At 29.9% G+C, this 21,937-nt stretch overlaps 4 protein-coding genes across 8 annotated transcripts in view; 3 read left to right on the top strand and 1 right to left on the bottom strand.

The window, feature by feature from the left end:
• Window positions 1-21,937, top strand: part of Med4 (mediator complex subunit 4) — a 105,651-nt gene that overhangs the window by 23,878 nt on the left and 59,836 nt on the right. The gene's annotated exons all lie outside the window — the stretch shown is intronic.
• LOC139989905 (divergent protein kinase domain 2A) lies at window positions 93-1,959 on the top strand. Its single transcript, XM_072008601.1, has 4 exons — window positions 93-747; window positions 970-1,270; window positions 1,380-1,510; window positions 1,671-1,959. The coding sequence occupies exons 1-4, from the start codon at window positions 142-144 to the stop codon at window positions 1,872-1,874; spliced, it is 1,242 nt and encodes a 413-aa protein (XP_071864702.1). The 5' UTR covers window positions 93-141; the 3' UTR covers window positions 1,875-1,959.
• Window positions 2,371-5,967, bottom strand: LOC139989902 (eukaryotic translation initiation factor 2-alpha kinase 1). Of its 3 annotated transcripts, none has more exons than XM_072008595.1 (9): window positions 5,163-5,967; window positions 4,713-4,880; window positions 4,195-4,351; window positions 3,645-4,120; window positions 3,390-3,559; window positions 3,144-3,317; window positions 2,889-3,044; window positions 2,683-2,820; window positions 2,371-2,609 (listed from the first exon to the last, which is right to left on the bottom strand). In XM_072008595.1, the coding sequence occupies exons 1-9, from the start codon at window positions 5,230-5,232 to the stop codon at window positions 2,394-2,396; spliced, it is 1,725 nt and encodes a 574-aa protein (XP_071864696.1). In that variant the 5' UTR covers window positions 5,233-5,967; the 3' UTR covers window positions 2,371-2,393. The 3 variants fall into 3 exon arrangements, with proteins under 3 accessions (XP_071864696.1, XP_071864697.1, XP_071864695.1); XM_072008596.1 differs by having other exon boundaries at window positions 3,390-3,562; window positions 4,195-4,240; window positions 5,163-5,966; XM_072008594.1 differs by having other exon boundaries at window positions 3,390-3,562; window positions 5,163-5,543.
• On the top strand, window positions 13,636-20,729 carry Kr-h1 (kruppel homolog 1). Of its 3 annotated transcripts, XR_011800483.1 has the most exons (4): window positions 13,636-13,897; window positions 16,559-17,330; window positions 17,792-18,594; window positions 20,033-20,729. XR_011800483.1 is itself a non-coding variant. In XM_072008974.1 (3 exons), exons 2-3 carry the CDS (start codon window positions 16,581-16,583, stop codon window positions 18,542-18,544), a joined length of 1,503 nt encoding a protein of 500 aa, XP_071865075.1. In that variant the 5' UTR covers window positions 13,636-13,897; window positions 16,559-16,580; the 3' UTR covers window positions 18,545-20,729. The 3 variants fall into 3 exon arrangements, 2 of the variants coding, with proteins under 2 accessions (XP_071865075.1, XP_071865076.1); XM_072008974.1 differs by having other exon boundaries at window positions 17,792-20,729; XM_072008975.1 differs by lacking the exon at window positions 13,636-13,897 and adding an exon at window positions 15,363-15,770 and having other exon boundaries at window positions 17,792-20,729.

Here is a 21,937-nt window from a genome sequence, read left to right as displayed (position 1 = left end):
CTTTATCTATCTTACAAGAAAAAGGATTTTGTTATCTTGAACATAGGTATATGTTCCTATAGCCTCTCTGGTTTCTAAATATAATAATTGAAGCCAACTTCACACAATCATACTAAAAACAAGTTCTGATGACAGCGTAACATGATTTTATCATATATATATAGTATATTAAAATTTAAAAAGTGGGAGCTGTTATCTCTTCTAACAATTTTAATAGCATTAAAGTGGTCCACAATTATTACATTTCGACCGGACATAAATCGTTTAACAGAATTACATAAATGTCCAGCATGTTTTGGTATTTCTGCATGCAATTATATTCATGAAATAGATATCGCATTTCATGATTTTTATTCCGTGTTTGCATATTTTTTTGGAGTAAAAAATGTATTTTTTGGATCCTTTAATAATAGCAGAGTTGTTCTGAAGAAGTTAGCACAAAATTCGGAATTAGATGAATTTGATCGAATGCTTTGCAAAAACAAAAGAATTTCTCATATTTGTATAAAAGATGCAAAAGAAATAGATAATAAAGTTGAAATCAATTTCCATGAACTTATCAAAAAAGAAATTCATGTGAATTCTACGAAAAATAACTTTAGTCATTTAAAACTTTGTCCTACTGTTCAACATTTAAATGATCTCTTAAGTAATGTATATCGTAATGAGAAAAATGTCGATAGAAAAATACTTCATATTAATATTTGGGTATTAACAGTTCTTAATCCTGAGCCTCTCCTTCTTCAGGTACATATATACTTGTTTATGTCAAATTATTTAAATATAAATTCACAAAATTTACTTACATTAACTAAACTAACTTAAAAATGTATTACTTTTATATTATATTATTTTTTATATATAGGGATTTCTACATAAGCTTTTATCAGTAAATAAACAAAAAAACATACAGTTTTATATGCTTATAAAATTCTTTGATAAAATGAACTAAAATATCTTTGATTATAGATATTATCTACAAATAAGGATTGGCCAGTACCAAGATATTTTGGTACCTGTGGTCGCATTTTAATTGAGGAATATGTTGGGATGCCGTTAACTGCTTATTATAATGAACCATGGTTACGTAGGGCTAAATTAGCTTCGAGTCTTCTAGATGCTGCTTACAAATTTACTTACAAAGATGATAATTTTGGCTTCTATTTAACTGATATATCTGCTGATAATATAGCAGTTGATTCAACTGATAACGTAAAATTTGTAGATCTAGAAAATGTCATTATTGTTGACAGAAACATTGCTCCTACAGGTAATCTAAAAATAATTGAAAAAATCTTAACATTTGCTAGGAAAAGAATAAAGCACAGAGTAACACTCATATCCCAGTTAATTATTTAAGAATTTTATATAATTCTTAGAGAGATCAACCACATGGAGTCAATTACAAGTTAATACTGAGAATTTTAGCTGCTCAGAATGTCTGGCATTTTCTGGTATTGATATATGTAGTCATAAAGTTAGTGATCACAATTACTATGCAATATGCAAGGTTGGTTCTTATTATTTGAGAACATAATATGTATACTAACTTATTATTCGTATAAATATATTATGACAAAATGAAAATGAACTAAGTAAATTCATATAAATTTAATTCAACATCATTTTCGATAGAAAGATTATTTACATAAAATATTTTACATTTATAGATATTATTAGCAATAAATATAAATAACAGTATACTACCGGGTGGTCTACTACACGATATACCTGCAGATATATTAAAAAATTATCCAGATGTACAACATTTAATACAACAATGTGTACATCCCCAAAAAACACTACTCAGTAGAATAGATGCTGGAATGCAACTTAAAAAACTGTTAGATTTTATAATACAAAACCAAATATAAGAATTAAATAAGAATTAAATAAAATTATGCAATTAATTGTAATCAATTGTTAAAATAAATTATTATGTAGCAACTAATATCACAATTAACTGAGATAAATCAGTGTCATCCTATCGATTTTCAGAACATGTCATTATCTGCAAAAATATCTTTATTTTAATAAATAAAACAGTTGTACACAAAATACAATAAATAAGCTCTAATATGATTTACATTTTTATACCCTCTTTACAAAAATCAAATTATGATAATATTCAAAATATTTATAAATATTTTATTTCGATGTATATAAAATGAAACATGAATAAACGCATTTGTAATTTTCTTATCAAACGATATTTTTATGTGCTACATATCTAAAAAATGCACAGCAGTTTAGCTCAATGTTCTTACCTTTTATTATATTCGTACAAGAGTACTCTATTTATTATTTTATCATGAAGTTTTAAAAAGTAATGCTATATGCTTCTTTTTTTTAAAAAAAAAACTCGCTATCTTTCAGTCTAATAATACAAAGGTTTATATATCTTGTAACGATATACTATGTTTAACCATTTGTTCTTCTAATATTAATATCCTTTCCTGTAATTTTTGTATTTCATCGTCCTTTTTAGCGATGTCAATCTTTAAACGCGCTATCATCATATCTTTATCTTCGTTTAAGTCTTGTAACAATTGATTCGTTGATGGCCGATTCTCGGGCTCTTCTTGAATTAATTGACTTACTATATGCGCCTAACAAACATTGGTTACCTTTACCTTCAAGTAGTATTTTATTAAAATATCATATTGTTTTAAATACACATACCCACTTAAGATGAGTAGCAGCTAATGTTGCTGGTATATGTCCCATTTTCAAACTATTAATTATTTCAATTCTTTCCATCTGAGTTCTTGTATGCACTATCAGCTCTAAAAGTACTATTCCTAAACTATATATGTCACTCTGGAAGAATAAATGTTGCTTTATAATATTTTAAAAAATTATTATTTATTAAAAGAAAAAAACAATACTTTAGGATCACATTTTCCTTGTAGTTGCTCTGGCGCTGCATACATTTGTGTTCCTATTATGGAATGGTGATTTTCACTTCGTAATGGACAAGCCAATCCAAAATCTCCTAACTGTATTTGTAGCTGTCCTGACGTTGAAATAAATATATTGCTTGGCTGAAGTTGTGCAAAAAATTACATATATTTTTAAGCAATAAAGTAAAAGCTCTTTAGGTGTTTTATTCGAATCATAATTTTTTCATTTTCTTGCTTTACCTTTATGTCATGATGCACAATTCCACGAGAATGTATGTAGTCTAAACCATGAAGAGTTTGTGTTAATATTGCAACAAGCATTGCTTGTGGCGTTACCTCTATCCTTTCGTCAAGCCACTGTTGAAGTGTTTTTTCACAAAGAGCCATTTGAATATACAATGTTGTATATTTATTCTTTAACATCATATATAAATTAGATATATATATATATATTAGATATATATATAGTAATACATATATACATACCGTTTGAGGTATATATGGTAAAAGCATCTTATTTTTACTGGATTCTTCATATGAATTACTGCCATCAGTATAATTTGTATTATTTTCTGTTTTATTATTTTGATATTCGCTATCGTTTCTAAAAGATATACTGTTTGAATTAGTTCTCTCCTCATCCTTCTTAACATTTTCTTCTATAACAAGAGATGGATTCAATTTATAGGATCTTAATAATATCATGGTTAATCACAAATTATTTGATATAATTATATGTACCAGACTTATAATTTGTCCATTTACTATGTTGTGACAACATGTCCTGTTTGTCATTTTCTTTTGGACTTTCACTACTCCCAGTATCCAAACTTTGTTGACTTTGTGAACTGAAAGTCTGATTTATCCATGATCTATATTCATTTGTTTTGTTATGTTCAATAGAACCTAATTTGCTTTGTAAATGACTTAGGGATACTAAATGCTGCCTTGAAGGCAACATTGGTTCAATCCATGCACCTTTATAAGAAACTATATTGGTATGATTTAATTTGGCAAGAGTTTTTACTTCTTCAAGATGCTGCATTATATTTTTAACTCGGTCAGAACGAACTGTTATCTTCTTAATGGCATATTCAATACCATCAAGACGATGTAAAGCTTTAAAAACATAACCAAATCCTCCAGCAGCAATAAAACTTATTTCTTGGAACTCTCTATGATACCGGGACCATTCTGTCATCGATGGTCTACATAAACTGAATTTGTATGAATTAAACATAATATAGCTTCCTTGTAATTGTACTTTGGAAAACACAATATTAAATTTTACCTTGAAATCTGGAGTGAATTTTCACAACCGACTGCTGCACGTGTAACTGTAAACAAGTGATATAGTGCTTGTTGATATTGATTTCTTAATGGTTCGAATTCCATCATATTGTAGGAATCATCAATTAGTTTTAATGTGTGAAGTCTATCACAAATAGCTAAAAACAACCATAGAAATTATTTCACAATCTATCTAAAAATTTATTAAGACACTAAAGAATTTAAAAATTGGTGAAATTTGAAATAGAAATATGATATGGAACATAATTCCTTAATTGAAATGTTTTAAATGATGGAAATTACTTTTTTTAAATTACTGGAATTACTATTTGATAATTACTTTTGATAAAAAATAAAATTTTTAATATATGCATGGTTAAGTAACTGAATTATTGACAAGAAGCTCTTGCTTATCGTAAAATTGTTATATTTAATTTTTAAATTGTACAAGTACAAGAATTTTTCACACTAACAAAAAGATATAAAAATTAGTTGTTATAAAGAATATAAATATATTACCAAAATACAATTTATTTCTGCGTACTGAATCATCTTCAAATAGTATACACAATTGCTGTATAAGTGATTCAATTAAAAGACTAGTAGAAGTTCTAACTATGCTCACAATTTGCCTATTGTTCCGATTACTTTCATTGTCCAAACATAGTGTTGGATTTGCATTGTTACCTAAAAAGTAAAAACAATATAACAAAGTATCAGTCGGAGACTATTTAAAGTAATTGAAATTTTGTAATTATTATTCCAGATAATGACCGATTTACTAGCTAAAAATTAATTTTTGTACTATTATTGTTTTTAATTGAAACAATACATTTTTACAAAAAATTAGTAAATTATCGATTAAATAAATGCAGATGACAATATAAAAAGACTAAAATTATAGTTATTAGAACTATTACTACGAATACATTTAAAAAACGCGCGGGAGTTTAAGGTTATATTATTTACCTCTGTCAAATGTAGTTGCGCTAGATAGTGTATGCCAAAGATTGGTTAGAGGTGAGTTATTATCAACCATTTTTAAACTAATTACATTTTTACGTATTATCGTAAATCCATGTACAGTATCGTAAGGATAAGATACTCTCGTGGTCACCGACTGCACTATTCGCCAACAAGATTGCCACCCTGAAATCTTAGGTATAAACCAAAGGATGCTAAAAAGAAAAGTCAGAAAAATGTGAAACGGACGTTGTGCAGTGCGATCTTGTTTCTGTAATCAACAATGCTATTGTATTACGTCGGTAAATCTATGAATCCTTTGTATGATTAGCTGCCTTAAATACTTTAGTAAATTGGTAGCATCCACCATGAAACGTCGCGTCGTGGAAAATCGCAGGGATATCATGGGATGTGTGTGTTCTGGTTTTAATTAATTTTAAGATAAATATATCTAGACTTAGTCCATAGTATGTACTTTTTATACATAGATACATTGTCTAACTTGGAACAAGTGGTTTTAAGTCTTAGTTTTAAGCCTTAGTCTTAAGCTCTACTTTTAAGTCTTAGCTTTAAGTTTCGTCGTTAGTTTTAAGCGTTATTGTCAAGTTTTAATTTGAAATCACATCGTTTGTTTAGTTTTAGCATATTTGTGAAGATCGATGTATTTGATTGCTATTTTTTTACAGAAGCAAGATTTTGGCGACCTTTTTGCTTTTTTCATTGGTTTTTTGTAAGTTTGTGAGTCAGACTACCTATGTTTGGTAATATATAATTAATAATTGATTTGAGAATAGAAAGATGACAATAGAAAAGATTAAACATTTCACATTTTTATGTGTTAGATACATGAAATTACAACTTTATTTGAAACTAATTAAACGAATCATTTAAGTAACTCATTATTTTAACAGTGTGCAATATTTTCTAAAGTGTTATAGAGGTATAGGATCCTATACTTCATTGCGATTATGGGATATCTTATTCTATATTTTATTTATAATTTCATATATATAAACTTTATTTAGTTTTAATTCAACTATGAGCACTATGTACTGAATCGATAACGTTGCATGTGACACGAAAATGGTAAAGGGGTCAGATGAGCCTCCAAACATGAGGCTCGAAAAAGCACTACATGTCACGTTTATTCTGCACTTCGTTTATGCTCAGGCCAAATCATTATTACAAATTTGTTTTTATTCTTTATTTTTGCGAATAAAAGTCTACATATCCCTTACAGGAGAAACACTTAAATCAACTGTAATATAAAAATGTCACCAAATATTTACTATTAAGAGAATATTTTTGTTATGTGTATGGTAATAGTCTCTTGCAACATTAAGTTTTTTAGTTATATTTTCTTATTTCTATTCCATTCAAGTCCATTATTAAATTTGTAATATTTTATCTTTCTTAATTTGAAAAATATATAACATTTCGTTTTATAGCTTTGTCTGGATTTATCATAATTGTTTTAGTAATAGAAAAATAACTAGCTAGAGAATGTTAATTATATTTCAAAGAAACCGAAACCTCTCGCGTTTGCGCAGAACGATGTCCGATGTTGTCACCATATTAATCTTTTTGTCATCACTCGGCGGATACTCGCCTCTATGTTTTAGTATAGGAGTGTTCAGGCCTGTGTTATGTATATGACATACATACATGTACATAGTTATCAATAATTGCATAATTTAATTTATACTAACAACATAAATTTAATTAATTGAGATTAGTAATAGACTTTTCAATATCGGTTACTGCTTATAAGACAGAAAATGAATATCTATTGATTGAAAGTCAATTTTAATCTTATAGGAAAAATTGCAATATGAGTAAATAATTTGTATAATTTTAATAAACAATAAAAAATATTGTATATAATTTTACAGTAATACAGAATACATTATAAATACAGAATACAGAATCACATTATAAATTGAAATTACTTTTTAAAATTAATTATACATTAATCAAAGTGATAGAAATATTACTAAAACAATTCTTTTCCGAAATACATAGTAAAAAATCGCTATATTAACCATTGTTTTGTTGCTTTGATCTGTATGCTGGTGGGTTCTTTCTTAACAGAATCCATTTTTTTAATGGAAAAAAGAAAAAAAAACATTTTGATTGTAAAAGAGAATAACTCACTAATCAATTATAATTACTTATATGTTATAAAAAATGACATTTCTTACAAAACATATTTTCTAATTAATTAATAATCAATTATTTATATAACAAATCATATCTCTTCATTTTTTTCAAAAAACATCTAACATATGATGTTAATGGTTAAGCAAGATACAAGTTAAATTGATAGGTACATTCGTAAAATCAAGCAAAGGTATCTCAATTCTTGAATAAATGACAATATAACCGATACAAATAGTATAATTAAATATGTTCGATAGAATAGAATGAAAAATAACTTTTTTTATCGATTATATTTTATTAATCGCATACTAAGCAAACAAAAAATGTACAGTATCGGGTTATTTTCACCTAGATATAGCACGTAACTTTTAGATTATGTAATGTGAGAAAGAGATGAATACGGAAGAGAAAGCTAGAAAATGTCATGTTGGTATCCATACGGCCTTGAAATGTAATATAGTGCGTAGTGCAGTTTGTGGCATACATTGTTGCACGTGGTGAGGAGTCATTGACTTTAGAAATACTTTCCACTTTCTACTTAACATGTCCTTGCTGATGTGACCTCCTTTGATCTCTTATCCCTTCTTTTCTCTACACCTTATATGTTGACTATAAGTACATCATAAAATAACGTCATATTAATTAAATTTCCTGAAATATCAAGCATATAGAATTATATAAATTAATTAATTAACCATAGATTAATTTTCATAAAAAATTTTAGATTGTATAATAAAATAAGACAGATCTTATAGTTGATATGTATTCTTATTTTGATGAATCAATAGTTATAAAGATTGGCAAATTTTTTTTCATAACACTTATTTATAAATAAATAGACTACGAATGGCTATGCATATTCATGTTTTTATAAATGCAAGTAAAGAACTTAAAGTTTTACTCTTTAAATATTATAACTAATACTGTATTTTGGATATGCTTACATTTTTGAATATTATGTTCATTCTTTATATTTTTGTATATTTAAATTTTCTATAAATGTATGAACATGTTCAGTCTAATAATAATAATAATAATAATAATAATGCATATTGATAACTAGTGCACGAAAAAAATTCTAAGTTTAGAGGAGTGACACTAATCATCTATGATGATATCAAAAATTGCTTACACAATTCTTTTGGATAACACAATAAAAAATAATAAACAAATAAAACAAAACTAGGTTTGACAATCAAACATGTGAAATTTTATAAGTAAATTTTACAAATTTGTGTGAAAGGAAATCCATAATCTAAAATTCCCAATTTATCAATTCACTAATATCGTTAGTTTGTAAATTATTGCGCGATTTTGATAACAAATATTTGAATTTTTATTTAAATATTAATTGTTAATATATATTTATTCGAAATATAACCATATTCATAAGAATATTTCGAAATAAGAAATACGTAAAATATCAAACCGGTTATTCTAATCGGTTGATTTAAATACAATGATAAAAAAGAAATGTCTAACTTCTTTTACGATTGTTTTTGAAATTAAGCTCCATCACTATACTGATACAAAGTAAATATAAGAATATGTCTTGATAAAATTGATTTAGAATATATGATTAGAATATATAATATTGTGTTACTTATTTTGAGTTATCGTATCAATTAAAATTAAGCATTGGTCAATAAACACAGTTGGTATATTTTTTAAAGCTTTACTTTATTTCCATAAATATATAAACATACAGTATTCAACAAAAGTATCGGCACAGATTAGGTTTTCGTAAAATTAATAAAATTCTTTACCAAAATCTCTTGTAAAATATAATTCTAATCTAGATATTAAGTATATTGTAATTCGTTATTGGTAAGTATTTAAATATGCAAAAATATATGAAATATTCAAAGTATAGTACTCACATTAGTATAATATTTAACAGGTAAAAGAATCTCTATGTAGATTTTATATTTTTAACTATGTTTACAAAAATATAAAATTACATAAACATCCGCAATTTGATTTAAGATTACACAGGGAAAGTCATAAGTCAATTTTTACTGAATTTCAAATTTTTATGCTACTTGATGGTTAAAAATGAATATTAAACTTAAACTTGAAATATTCTAAATAATGACAAAAATATATAGGTATCTAATCCGAAATAAAAGGTGTAGTATTGCACTTTACAGATTAATTAGGAGTGCGATAAATTTTGAAATTGTACCGCTGTAAAACCCAAAATATGCGACTTATTATCTTCAATTAAGATGTTTTATTGATCTTGTCTGTATACAATGGATTGATATGTCAACTTTCGTCTCAACTTTTCAATCTACAGGACGGTGAAAGACCGGGAAGACGCGGTGGCCAATAAAAAAACAAATGAACCAGGTTATGTTTTCTCTTCCCTTTGCCATTTTGGTTTCAGCACGATCGCGAGTCATTTCTAAGGTCGCCGCTGGCATAGCTTAAAACAAGTCGCGTTAAGATTGGTCAAGGTACGACATCGCTCTAGAGTTGATTGCTACCTCGATCGTAACCCCACTACTCTTCCCTCCCTACCCTCGAGATTTCTATTTGGTCCATAGCCCCACCAACCATCGCCCGACCTCTTGTACCTTCGACGCGACGTCTCGGAACTGGAATCCTTGTCGATTTTGCCGCGACCCCGACACTGCGTGTGTTTAAGCCACGTAAGTCGTGTTGACCCACGTGCCTCCACAGGATCGTACATTGCACTAATGGCACCTTATGCTCTTAATTTGATATGTTATTGTTGTACATATCGTGAAAATAATTGTTTATTTTTTTTTTACCAAAAAAATTTTTTATTAAAGAATGAAGAGAAATAAAAATACATGTTTCTTAATTTTTCTAGTCACGAGTTATAAACTATCAATTTTAATTAATTCTCCTCTGCGGCATTAATAGATATGGTGATAAAAGAAATTAAATATTCTAAATAAATTTTATGTTTTATCAATCACTTTAGGTAGAATAAATCTTGAATAGTTCCATATTAGGGATTTCTGGCATTATTATTGAAATTTTACAAAATCGCAAGTTACTAGTTATCAGTACCAATAAATTTTTTTTATAACAACAATAAACCTAGTGTAAAAGAAGTTAGATTTCCAATTAAATTTTTCAAATTACTGGTAATTTGATTATACTATATGACTTAAAACTGCAGAGTTATAAATATATATATAATCTGTAACTACTAACTTGTCTATTTACTAATATTATTAGCTAATAGATTATCAGTTATTATAGCTAGTAGAACAGTAAAAGGATCCATGCAATTAGGTTTATCAGGTTTACGTTTCATAATAATGTCTAATTGTTAATTATGCAATTTAGTGATTTTTCTCAATTGAGATTATTTAAATCGAGTTGCATAACTGGACTAATATTATTTATCCTTTGCCACCCTACAAACTTTTTATTAAAAAATATTCTTTATTCAAAATTTTACAAGACGCAAATTATTATCATTAAAGTCGCTATATTATTATAGTCGCTAGATTATTATCATTAAATAATCGATTAATTCGTCGATTAGTAAATTATTGTTCAAAATATAATGAAGTTGCAAATGACAATTAAGATTTGAAACGATAATTTTGTCTACATTCACGTGTTACAAAGTGTTGACATATTTTAAATACGCTTTAAAAGTATCGTTAATTAATGTGTTACATAATACATATGTGCTTCGCATTCTTTTGTTATCTGTTTTTGTAATAGAGATATGAATGCGCAATAACGATTCCGAGTCCGAATGTATGTAAAATAATTGAATGTGGTTTGACGTAATTCAAACCCGGAAACATGTTTCGAAAGTGCTCCTTATAGTACAATAAAAATTATCAAAGCAAGCGATAAAATTAATTTTAAAAAAGTTGTGATAAAAGCTTGATGTAGTTAATTTTCTAATGTAGTAAACTTCCGAATATATTTATTTTATGTATATTTCTATTTTAATGTTTAATTTTGAAAGCATAATAATGTGGCGATAAATTCAGGTTTGAAGAAATATACGTCAGCCTATCTACTTATTATCTGGCTTATTACCTGAATGTGTATCGATGAAGGACCACTATCATAACGTTCTAGTTACAAATACTTCTAAAAATTGATATACAATTTAATATAATTTATAAGTCCCAATTTATCCAATATATGTATATATAAGTTACTTTGATAACATTAAATATTACATGCAAAATGAATAAAATATTAACAATATTGAAAAAATACTATATATTGTAATATTATGAATATTACAATATAAAGAAATATAAAAAAGGTATTAAAATATGTCAAAGTTGCAAAAACATATTAAAAAATCAATAAATTGTACTAGAATCGTTATATCATCTTCAATATAATAACATACCACACTTATAGTATAAAATATCAAGAATATTAAGAAACATATATTGCTTTGAATTGTACTAAAACAATCAGCATATACACATGTACTTGTAAACCCCAATTTATTTACTTTATACATTATTTTAACGAGATATTTAAAAAATATGAAATTACATTAAACATATTAAAAATATTGTAAGATACAAAAATATTTTAAAAATATCAAGTAGTATTAAAAAATGTATAATATGAAACTTATAATGTTTTATTTTGAATTATACCAGCAAAATTACTTAGATATCTTTGAAACCAAACTGGATTCAAACAGAATTGAAAAAGTTTTTCCATGATCTTCATTTTCATTTTGAGGTTATTTATGAACTGACAGAAATAACGAAGAAAAAAATTAAAGTATTCAAAAACATTCGATGAAATTTTAATATTGTTAGATACGGTGTTGTTGCTACCGTCACTGCTATCGTCTACACACTACACACCACCAGACAGTCTCTCAGGGGCACCACTACACAAAAAGCGAGTAGTACCAGTGTAGCTCCGTCGTTCTTGCCACCGCACGCGGCGTCCAATGCCCCGTCCGGAGGTAGCAGCCGTGGTTTCTACTTGGCACACGTGCACCGCGCGCAGTGGGTCATTGCTCTCCTGTGTTCGAAAGTAATATCGTTACAGCGCACGGCACTTGTCCCAGGCATGATCACCACGAAATCCAACAAATTCGCTCATTTATAATTAATTACGTGCTAATATATACCTATAATGAACTCATTAGATTCTTCAACCTTTTTTTAATTTGTTGTCTAACGTAACCAATTTCTTCAATTCCATAGGTTTGTTTAGTAATTATGTTAAATTTTAATATGTACGAATTTGTAAGTATCTTAGGTAAAATGTTTGTCGAATTTTATTGTGATAAAATAAAAGATAAAATTTTCGTGTATCGTGACAAAAAGAGAACAATGATACATACCAAGGAAACAATAATGACAGATAAGGCAAGTACAGTCAACTAGTGACGAAAGCTGAAAGAAAGAAAGAGAAAGTACTACACGCGCCGATCATGAATTCACCAACACATCTGCATCGACCGGATTTAACCTCTGGCAGCTTCCTGTACCGGCTGTTAAATATCATGCAGATTTTCCTCCTCATGCCTTTTCCTCGTCATTAATGAACACTCCTTTTCGATGTGCCAATGTTTTTGCATTTACAGCTGTATATGAATACCTGATAACTGTTTTACCTGATAAATGTCTTTTACTTTTATAAAAATATTTTACTTTTTGTATTTTTCAAAATACATGCATGTAAACATTGGGAATTAAAGATCTTATTTCTTTCAATTTAATGTTTATGATTATATGTTTATGATATACTAGTATTTCATACATGTGTTTGCAAAAGTTGTTATTTTTTAAACAGAACGAAAATATAACGATGTTGTATTTTAATACCGTTTATTTATTAATTTTTGCATTTTTTACTCAAAAATTTGCTAAATAGAAATAACTGTTCATCTGTATAATACTATATGCACATACATTATATGCCCAATATAAATAATTTTCCAACACGAAAGTCGAGTAAACCGACTTAGATTTGACGTAAGTAATAAAAACCTCGAGCCGAATACATATTTTGATTATTCTAGCGATGATAACAAATCTGTGATTAATCAATCTTATCATAACGTACGGTGGCGTCACATATGCGTGTGTAGAATACGCGTCTCAGTCTCTATAGACTGAAGATATCTATGTCTCCGTCTGTCGACGGTCTTTGTCATGCTTGTTTCGCGGGGTCGGCCGAAACCACGACTACTGCCTCCACGTGCTGCGAAAAGCACTTACTCGCCCTAAATTGTAGGTCGCCGCCGTTGTTGCAGTAGTGGGGGCAACTAGAGTGGAGGGGCAGGGTCGAGCACGGCACTTCGGTCATGATCGATGATTTCCGTCGCCGTTCGGTATGGCCAGGCGGTAAACATTACACAGTACGATTGGCCGTGTCCTGAGGGTCCTTTGGTTTCGTTTTCGAGTTTGAGTTTTTCGTCGGCATTCAGTTGGTGAGAAGTGACAAACAAACGCGATATGCGTTAAAGAGAACATCCGTAATTCGTTTCTGTTCTGATCTCTCGCGTTATTTCGTTTATTCGTTGTTCTCCAAAGGATGATGAGCTGGAACGTGGGATTTCTTGGCCGTGGAAGGGTTTAACGAAAACCTCACAGGTGGGAGATTTTGACATTTCTGCGTCATATATTCCACGAGAAATAATAAATTTATAATAGAGACTTTTGATACTGTGGATATTTAAAGACTATTGAAAACGATAGTTAAAGGTAGTTTCCTTACATTCTTTTCAATTAGCTAAATTAACATACGTACTGGAATTTTATTATATAAAAAATTGTAAAATCAGTGACAATTTAAAAGAAATGATAATTTGAATCTTTAATCGATTTTTTTATGGGCAGCCAGTGTTAAGATGTAATAAAAAATTAAATATTTTTTTTTAATTTTCGAAAAAGATTATTAAGAAAGTGGAGGAAAGAGCGAGAAATTGCTGACTCTGAAATCGATAGTTTTCTCCTTGGCCGCGAACTTCGGTCGCGCTAGTGGCGTTATTTTTCGTGATCAATCGCATTTTCCGTATCCTGGAAGTGTTGCGAAATTGATAAAAAGGATAGGAGATTGAGGTGGGGGGAGGGGATATCTTTGTGATAAAAAGAAAGAAAAATCGCGATAGATTCGTTTAGGAGAGGCGATATGTAGCTGCGGCTCGTGATGTAACTCAACGTCCTTACTGCGCGGCGAGTTGCACGAGGTCGGTGATCGCTATAAAAAAATGCGGCGAATACACGTGGAGGCAGTGGTAGGCGGTTTCTACCGCGGCGCGGTATTGCACCACCGCCGACCGCGACGACTGCCTCACTGAGAGCCGCGCGTGCAGGTTTAACCCAGCCTTAACCTATTCTGAACCGACGACCTCGTACGAATGTGCGAACAATGTCGGGTTTCTTCAATAAGCTTTCCTATTAAATTAGAAATTTAGATGTCAAGCGTTTCCATTACGTCTTGCTATTTAAATAGCCATCAAGGAATATGCTAAATTAATTTTACTCTAAAGATTAATATGTATGTATATTTATTAAGATCAGTCGATCTACTCCTGTTTTACTACGTATCTCTGATGGCATTAATTAAAATTTAAAATGGTCTTGTTACACGATTTCATAAAAAATTTATCGAAATTTGTTTGAGATAAGATTATTATTATTATGTCTTAAGAAATTGATTGAGAAATACTTAATTAGTAAATGGTAAATAAATCTTCGGTTGTAAAAATACTAATAAATATCGATCTAAATATTCTTAATTTTATTGATATAGTACGTAACAGGTTAAAAAGATAATTTTTATTTCAGGCTATCGTGTAATGGAAATTTCTTTACTTTCATATATATAAATTTTTGTAGAACGAAATTGATAATGTGTATTCTAATTAGCAAACTCTCTATTTCGTATTTGTTAACAATTATTACTAAAAAGATAAAAATAATCTTACAAATTACTTTTTATACAATAATACGAAATGAAACAAAAATTATAGCTTCTTAAAACATAAAGTCAACAGTAATGGTGTATTATATAGTAAATAAATTAGTAGGAAAATATCTTTGAGATCATTGTCTTTTTCTAAATAAACAGAATGAAAAGGTAGTGAGTGTGACAGGTTCGGTGCGTCGATAATACGTTCGGGTCCATCATAGGCCCGGTAAAATCGGGGACGGGCTAAAATTGCAGGATGCGTGCGCGTATGTGATGCGTGAGCGTGCGTGTACCCACGGGGCGGTGCGTCGCACGATTCGTGGGCGTTTTTTTTAGGATTTGAAAAGAGTCAAATGGTGGGGAACGGAGCCGTATTACCCCAGTGTTTCGAAGCAGCGCGTAATCAAAACGTTTAGACACAGTTGCGTTCACACGTAGGACGACGCAACGTCCTACTGTTTCCTTCTTGTCTATTGCATGTCGATCTACCTCACAAGAATAGTCTTCCACTGTACAAATAAATGCTTTATTGTTATTGTTATTATTCTACAGGTAAATCGACTTGATGACGTTTTGTATTTATATTTATATTTTTTCAAATAGAGTTTGATGATCAAAATTGACTAAAACTTTTGTATTATAACTTCTGTATTATAAAAAATATTGCATTTTCTTTTTCTTTTTTTCTTCCTTTTAAATGAATTTCGATGATTATAAGTGATTATATATAAGATTTGTTCTTTTTTTGTATTATAAAATTTTTCTGGACAGATAAAAAGTACCTGTTATATATTGTGTTGATTAATTATAACTTTTAGCGATGCTTTTTAAAATATTTTTTATAGAAAATTGATTCGTTACTGTTTTTATAATTTGCTTCGTAAAATTTGTAATTTGTAAAAAATATATGTGCACTGAATTATTGAACATTGTGAAATGCTTTTAATGTTATGTATATTGTTGCAGCATGCCATTTGTTTTCATGACAAAGTCACGTAAATAAATTCCATTGTAATACTGAAAGCCAAATATAATACTTACACTTGCCTTTAAAATGATATCATTTTTCGATTTCATTACTTCAATTCAATTTATCCAGATATGAAAAGTGAAATAAATATTTACGAAGGCTCGCTATAAATATGTTAATTTATTTAATAAATGCCTTTAATTTATTTATTAATAGCATTTTTAAATAATAAATTTTTCACCTGAATTTTAAAACAGTTTTTTTCTACCGCAAACTATTTGTAGTGATTCCATATTCTATAGTAAATTTAATAACTTTAAAAAATTCTATTCTATAAAAATCAGCCATCGTTTTCTTCTATTACTTTCAGATTGATACGTTTGTAGCGAAGAATGGTGAGTTACTATCAAGCGAAACAAGTGACAAATTCGACGACTATGTCGGTCAACAACGAGATATCAACCGTGGAGCCACTAAATCCGGTGAAAAGTCTCGTATGTAGTCCGGATTTGAGCGTGTTCACACCAGCGTGCAGTGGCGAGACTCTATCGGCAAACGTCGAGGAGAAGACGTACCAGTGTTTGCTGTGTCAAAAGGTCTTTGATCAGAAGAGTTTGTATCAGAGTCACCTCCGTTCGCACGGTAAAGAAGGCGAAGATCCTTACCGATGCAATATTTGCGCGAAAACTTTTGCGGTACCTGCGCGATTGACTAGACATTATCGTACGCATACTGGTGAAAAACCGTACCAATGCGAATATTGTAGTAAATCGTTTTCCGTAAAAGAGAATTTAAGCGTGCATCGTCGTATACATACGAAAGAACGGCCTTATAAGTGTGATGTGTGCGAACGTGCATTTGAACATAGTGGTAAGCTGCATCGACATATGCGAATTCACACCGGAGAACGGCCACACAAGTGTACAGTCTGCTCGAAAACGTTTATTCAAAGCGGACAGTTGGTAATACACATGCGCACGCATACCGGGGAAAAACCATATGTTTGCAAGTCCTGTGGCAAGGGATTTACATGCTCTAAGCAACTGAAGGTACACACCCGCACGCACACCGGGGAGAAACCTTACACTTGCGACATCTGTGGTAAATCCTTCGGTTACAACCATGTCCTCAAATTGCATCAGGTTTGTTTACTTCTGATAATATACTATGCATAGATGAAGTTTTGTATATACAAAATCTTCATAATTTATTTACTGATATTACTTTATATTAACACTTATATTTAGCTATAATTAATATAACTTATATTCTAACCATTTGTTGCTTTAAACAAAGATTATATAATAATATTATATTATTTTATAATAACATCAATATAAAGTAAACTCAGTTTCATAAGGATAAGTCCAAGATTTAATGCATTATAATTATATGTATAATTATATATACCTATATGCATATACATAATTTCTTAAACATTATTATCAGGTATATGTAAAATTTGAAAGGCATTAATTAAATTTTAATTCAAATTAATGTTACGTTATAAAATGTAGATTATAATGATTTTGTAATTGTTTTGTAATTGTAATGTTCCATTAGAGTCTTAAATTTATATAATAAACTATTATAAATGTATTAGGTTGCCCACTATGGTGAAAAAGTTTATAAGTGCACACTATGTCATGAGACGTTTGGTTCAAAGAAGACAATGGAGTTACACATTAAAACTCATTCAGACTCGTCGGTCACTGGTTCTCCTCGGGACTCACCAATTGAGCCAGAGATTGAGATCTCGCAGGCAAATAGTGTAGGCACTACTAGTGACAAGGAGAACCGCAAGACTGAAGAGCCAATTGACGATGCTGCTGCTTATGACGACACTCCACGAGATTTTCCTTATTACATGTATTCTAGAGAGCAGTATTCACAACCGCTTCTGATGCCTAGTGAAGACAGAGCTTTTCAAACGACGTCTGTAGTCCCTGTTGAACAGTCTCACTTGTTTCTGTATCCTGAGGTTTCTCCAACATACACTGGTCTTGGAATTCAAAGCAACGAATTTGTCAGTGACTGCTCATCTCTTCTGAATTTACCAGGGAACGACGCTCGTAGAAGAGTAGAGGCTGCACTAGAAGCAGTCGAAGAAGAAAGACAAAGGGAGTATGGCATCAGGATTGAAAGAGAACCAATTTTAACTCCTCCAAGTAGCAATCCCGTAAGTCCTGTTCCTTCGCCGGATCCTCTCGATTTGGCAATTCCAGTACGAGAAACGTTAATTCTCCCTCCAAGAAAACGGTGCAAAATGATCCTGGAGTCAATGGAAAGTGAGAGAAATGGTCTCATCGCCTCTCAAAGACAGAACTCTGTTATCCAATTTGCAAAAGCATCATAGTGCAAGATGTGGAAGAAATTGATGATGAACCAGTGATAATTTCATAGACGGTGAGACATAATTTAAGTTTTGTGAGGAGGTATAAAGAACTAGATACTAGAGGTGTGCGGTTATGCCTATGTTCAGGAACGGGACGAGCCTCTTGATACATGAAATCAAGCGGCTTCTTGATACACTCGTTTTGCTCGAGTTCCGGAATGTTTCGTAATAAGCATGAACTGGCAGTATTGTTTTGGATCGGTTCTACAGAAGATCGACTCAAAAGCCCGATAAATCCAGCTATGTATTAAGAGGAGATTTACAAACATGTTGTTTATATGCTAATTTAAAACTATAAAGCATTTGGTTTTTTCATATAGAGTTTGTAGCAAACAGCGTGTTTTTAGTCGTTTATACTTGTTTTATTTTAACCTTATACTTTATTTTTTATGTAAAGTCATTCAAATATTTTGTAATTAATTTAAAATCATTATTAAAGTAAAAAGAATCTTTCTTCGAAATTTTCCAAATATGGTATTTATTCATTCAAGATTTATCAACACCGTTTCTTTCCATTTCCTTTTAATACGTAGTTGAATCTATCGGGCTCTCAAACCAATCCTGTCCGACTTCTGTCTAGCCGATCAAAAAAGATACTGCCCGTTCATGCTTATCCCGAAACATTTCGGAACCCGAGCAAGCGTGTGTAGTGAGTCCCGCTCGAAATTTTTTTTTTGTTGGTCCGTTCTAAAGTTCGGAACGTGTTCGAGACGCATCTGTCCGCACATCTCCACGAGATATACATTCAGAGTAGTAATGGGCTGAAAAAATTCAGATAACTAATGTTACAAATTACTGAAGAACTTGTTGAGCTTTTAATGGTCTTAACAAACTTTGAATTTTGGAGTATAACGATTAAAATATGACTAATAGAAATAATTTTGATGCAATGATAAAATATTTCAATACTGTTACGACAAATTCAAAGATTTTAAGACTTTTAAATCTTACATTATATTCAAATAAGATAGACATTTAAGAGAAAGATGAAAAAATGCCCATTGCTAACTGATTAAAGAACTTTGTGCTGCGGGAATGATAGAGTTATCTTGCAGTGGAATTTCACTGCGGTATTATACGATCTGAGTTAATTGTTTTTATACCGAGTATTTTCTGAATATTTTGGGGTTTTCTTCAAACATTCAAATACTTTCTCAAAACGGAGTACAAGGAATAAAAAATTGATGGAAATAATTTTTCTAATAGAGTCGTATTAATTTTTGCGACTGACAAGAAACATTTAATTAGTAATCGAACTGACAATAACTTTTCTTACATTTTGAACTGTGAAAGTTTGAAGAAAGTCGAAAATTATGTTGGAAAATATACTTTACAAGCCTTAAATGAACCAATAGAAAAACGTCCAGTAATTTTACCACTTGAAAAAGTAATTCTGAAAACTTTGCAGTCTAATAAGAGTATGATACAGTGGCCTCATCACATTCGCAGATTCAACTGGTTCCGAGAACTGTTTACATGTGCCTCAGGGTAAACATCGTAACACACTTAGAGCTCGCCAGCAGATCATCTATTACTTATAAACTGCCAAAGGATATAAAGGAAATGCTAGCTCGTTTCGTACTATCGCAAGCTATTTGGAACATTTTTGACAAGAATAATATTAGAAAAGGATACCCACTCAGAACTGCATTAGTTAAACATTATGAATCTAAAAATTGTATAACTTACAATGTTAAATGATCTTACTTTCATTTTTAAAAACGCCGAAGTTTTGCGTTATAAAAAAATGACATCGTTCGTTCTACTTTCTTAAATATAATATGTGTAGCTGGCGTGCTCAGTGTAATTTTTCGTATTTCACGTTATATAATATATACTATAGGTATGTGTGTGTGCGTGTGCATATATGTATGTACATCATTGAATTGTAACGAATTAGTATAAAAGTAATGAAGATCGTGCAGGTCACCGTGGCAGAACTAGCATCATCATTATAGAGGGCTTAGAACGATCGTAATCGGGAGAAATTTTTAATTTTATTTTAACTTTTGTTGTTCAAAAAAAGAGTACAAAAATATTTGACACAAAGAATATAATTAATATGATTAACTTATTATAATATTTCTAAACGTCAACCAATTCAAATTCTGAACAAATGGATTCAAATAAATTATTTAATCTTTTATATTGATAAATTATAATTTAAAATTTTATCCAGATTTTAAAAATTTGAGATGAACAATCGAACGTATCGACTATTTCCGAAGCCTACGCCACTGTTACCAAAAATGAATCGTTTTCTTCCTCCAAGTAATTTACTCCTTTTTTCTGGAGGTTAAATTAAAATGTTACGCGTGCTTGCTATATTATAAGGTTTTCTATATCCAACGTTTACGCGAAGATCAAAGATTTAAATTTCTTGCCAAAACTAACAAGACTGATACCAGTCTAAAGAAAAATTTTCTTTGCATAAACAAATTTCCAATTACGTATTAATACGATGCGATAAAAGTGATATTAAAATATGTTATTGCTCAATTTCGTCATCATTAGTCTCGTAATGTTTGTTTAAACAAACTATTTATATCATCCTTATTAACGATTTATCATTGCATTGAAAACGAACAGGAAATACATTGAAGTCACTGTACAAATTCAATTTACATACTTTCATAAATGATTACTTTTAATTCCAAAATGCGCTTCCAGATGGCGCTAGTTTGCTGTCACAAATTGGTAACAATATTTAATCCTGTAATAATTGGTATATTAATATCTTGCAGTTTATTCTTTTTCTTATTTCTTAACAAATGTATACAAATTATGAATTGTTTTAAATTCGTTTATAATCCATTTGCAGTTACTGGTCTGTTTCAGAAATTTATTGAAATTTGAATGTATTTATATTATCAGTATCTTTGGTGTATTAATACTTCAATATTGATCATATTAAGGCCTCTGTCGATACAATAGTTTCTGTACAACAGCTGTCTGTGGAAAAATCGATTCAATTTAGAACAAAACATTTTACTTGTGTTTCTATACATCTATTATGATAGAAGAAAGCATAGCAAAAGGTTTCGTTAAACTATCTGTTTCGTTAAACCATCAAGATCCGCAAATATGATTGTAGAAGCACACTAATTTCAAGTACAAAAGCATTGAGTCAAATTCAAGATTCAACAATCTTATAAAAAAAAAAAAAAAAAAAAAAAGAAAAAAAAGAATTAATATTATATATGTATATTTAATTCCCAATGAGTAGTATTGACTACCTTAAGAGGCTTAGTTTTAATGAAACAGATCTTACTGGAATATAACTGATCAAAGTTCTCACTGTGAGAGTGGAGCTGGTAAGGAAGAAAGTACCAAACTCATTATTAAAAACTTCAT

This window comes from Bombus fervidus, chromosome 8 (genome assembly GCF_041682495.2).
Source record: "Bombus fervidus isolate BK054 chromosome 8, iyBomFerv1, whole genome shotgun sequence".
Taxonomy (NCBI): Eukaryota; Metazoa; Arthropoda; class Insecta; order Hymenoptera; family Apidae; genus Bombus; species Bombus fervidus.
The sequence above is the reverse complement of the archived record's forward strand: the minus strand, read 5'-3'. Positions and strand labels throughout refer to the sequence as shown.

Bases quoted from the DNA above. Each gene is read 5' to 3' on its own strand.
- LOC139989902 (XM_072008594.1), bottom strand. From the start codon at position 5,232: ATGGTTGATAATAACTCACCTCTAACCAATCTTTGGCATACACTATCT. The intron at 4,352-4,712 runs GTAATATATTTA...GGTTGTTTTTAG, and splicing joins CAGAAATAAATTGTATTTTG to CTATTTGTGATAGACTTCAC. The intron at 3,318-3,389 runs GTATGTATATAT...ATGATGTTAAAG, and splicing joins TACCATATATACCTCAAACG to AATAAATATACAACATTGTA.
- LOC139989905 (XM_072008601.1), top strand. From the start codon at position 142: ATGATTTTATCATATATATATAGTATATTAAAATTTAAAAAGTGGGAG. The intron at 748-969 runs GTACATATATAC...CTTTGATTATAG, and splicing joins CTGAGCCTCTCCTTCTTCAG to ATATTATCTACAAATAAGGA. The intron at 1,511-1,670 runs GTTGGTTCTTAT...TTACATTTATAG, and splicing joins ATTACTATGCAATATGCAAG to ATATTATTAGCAATAAATAT.
- Kr-h1 (XM_072008974.1), top strand. From the start codon at position 16,581: ATGGTGAGTTACTATCAAGCGAAACAAGTGACAAATTCGACGACTATG. The intron at 17,331-17,791 runs GTTTGTTTACTT...TAAATGTATTAG, and splicing joins ATGTCCTCAAATTGCATCAG to GTTGCCCACTATGGTGAAAA.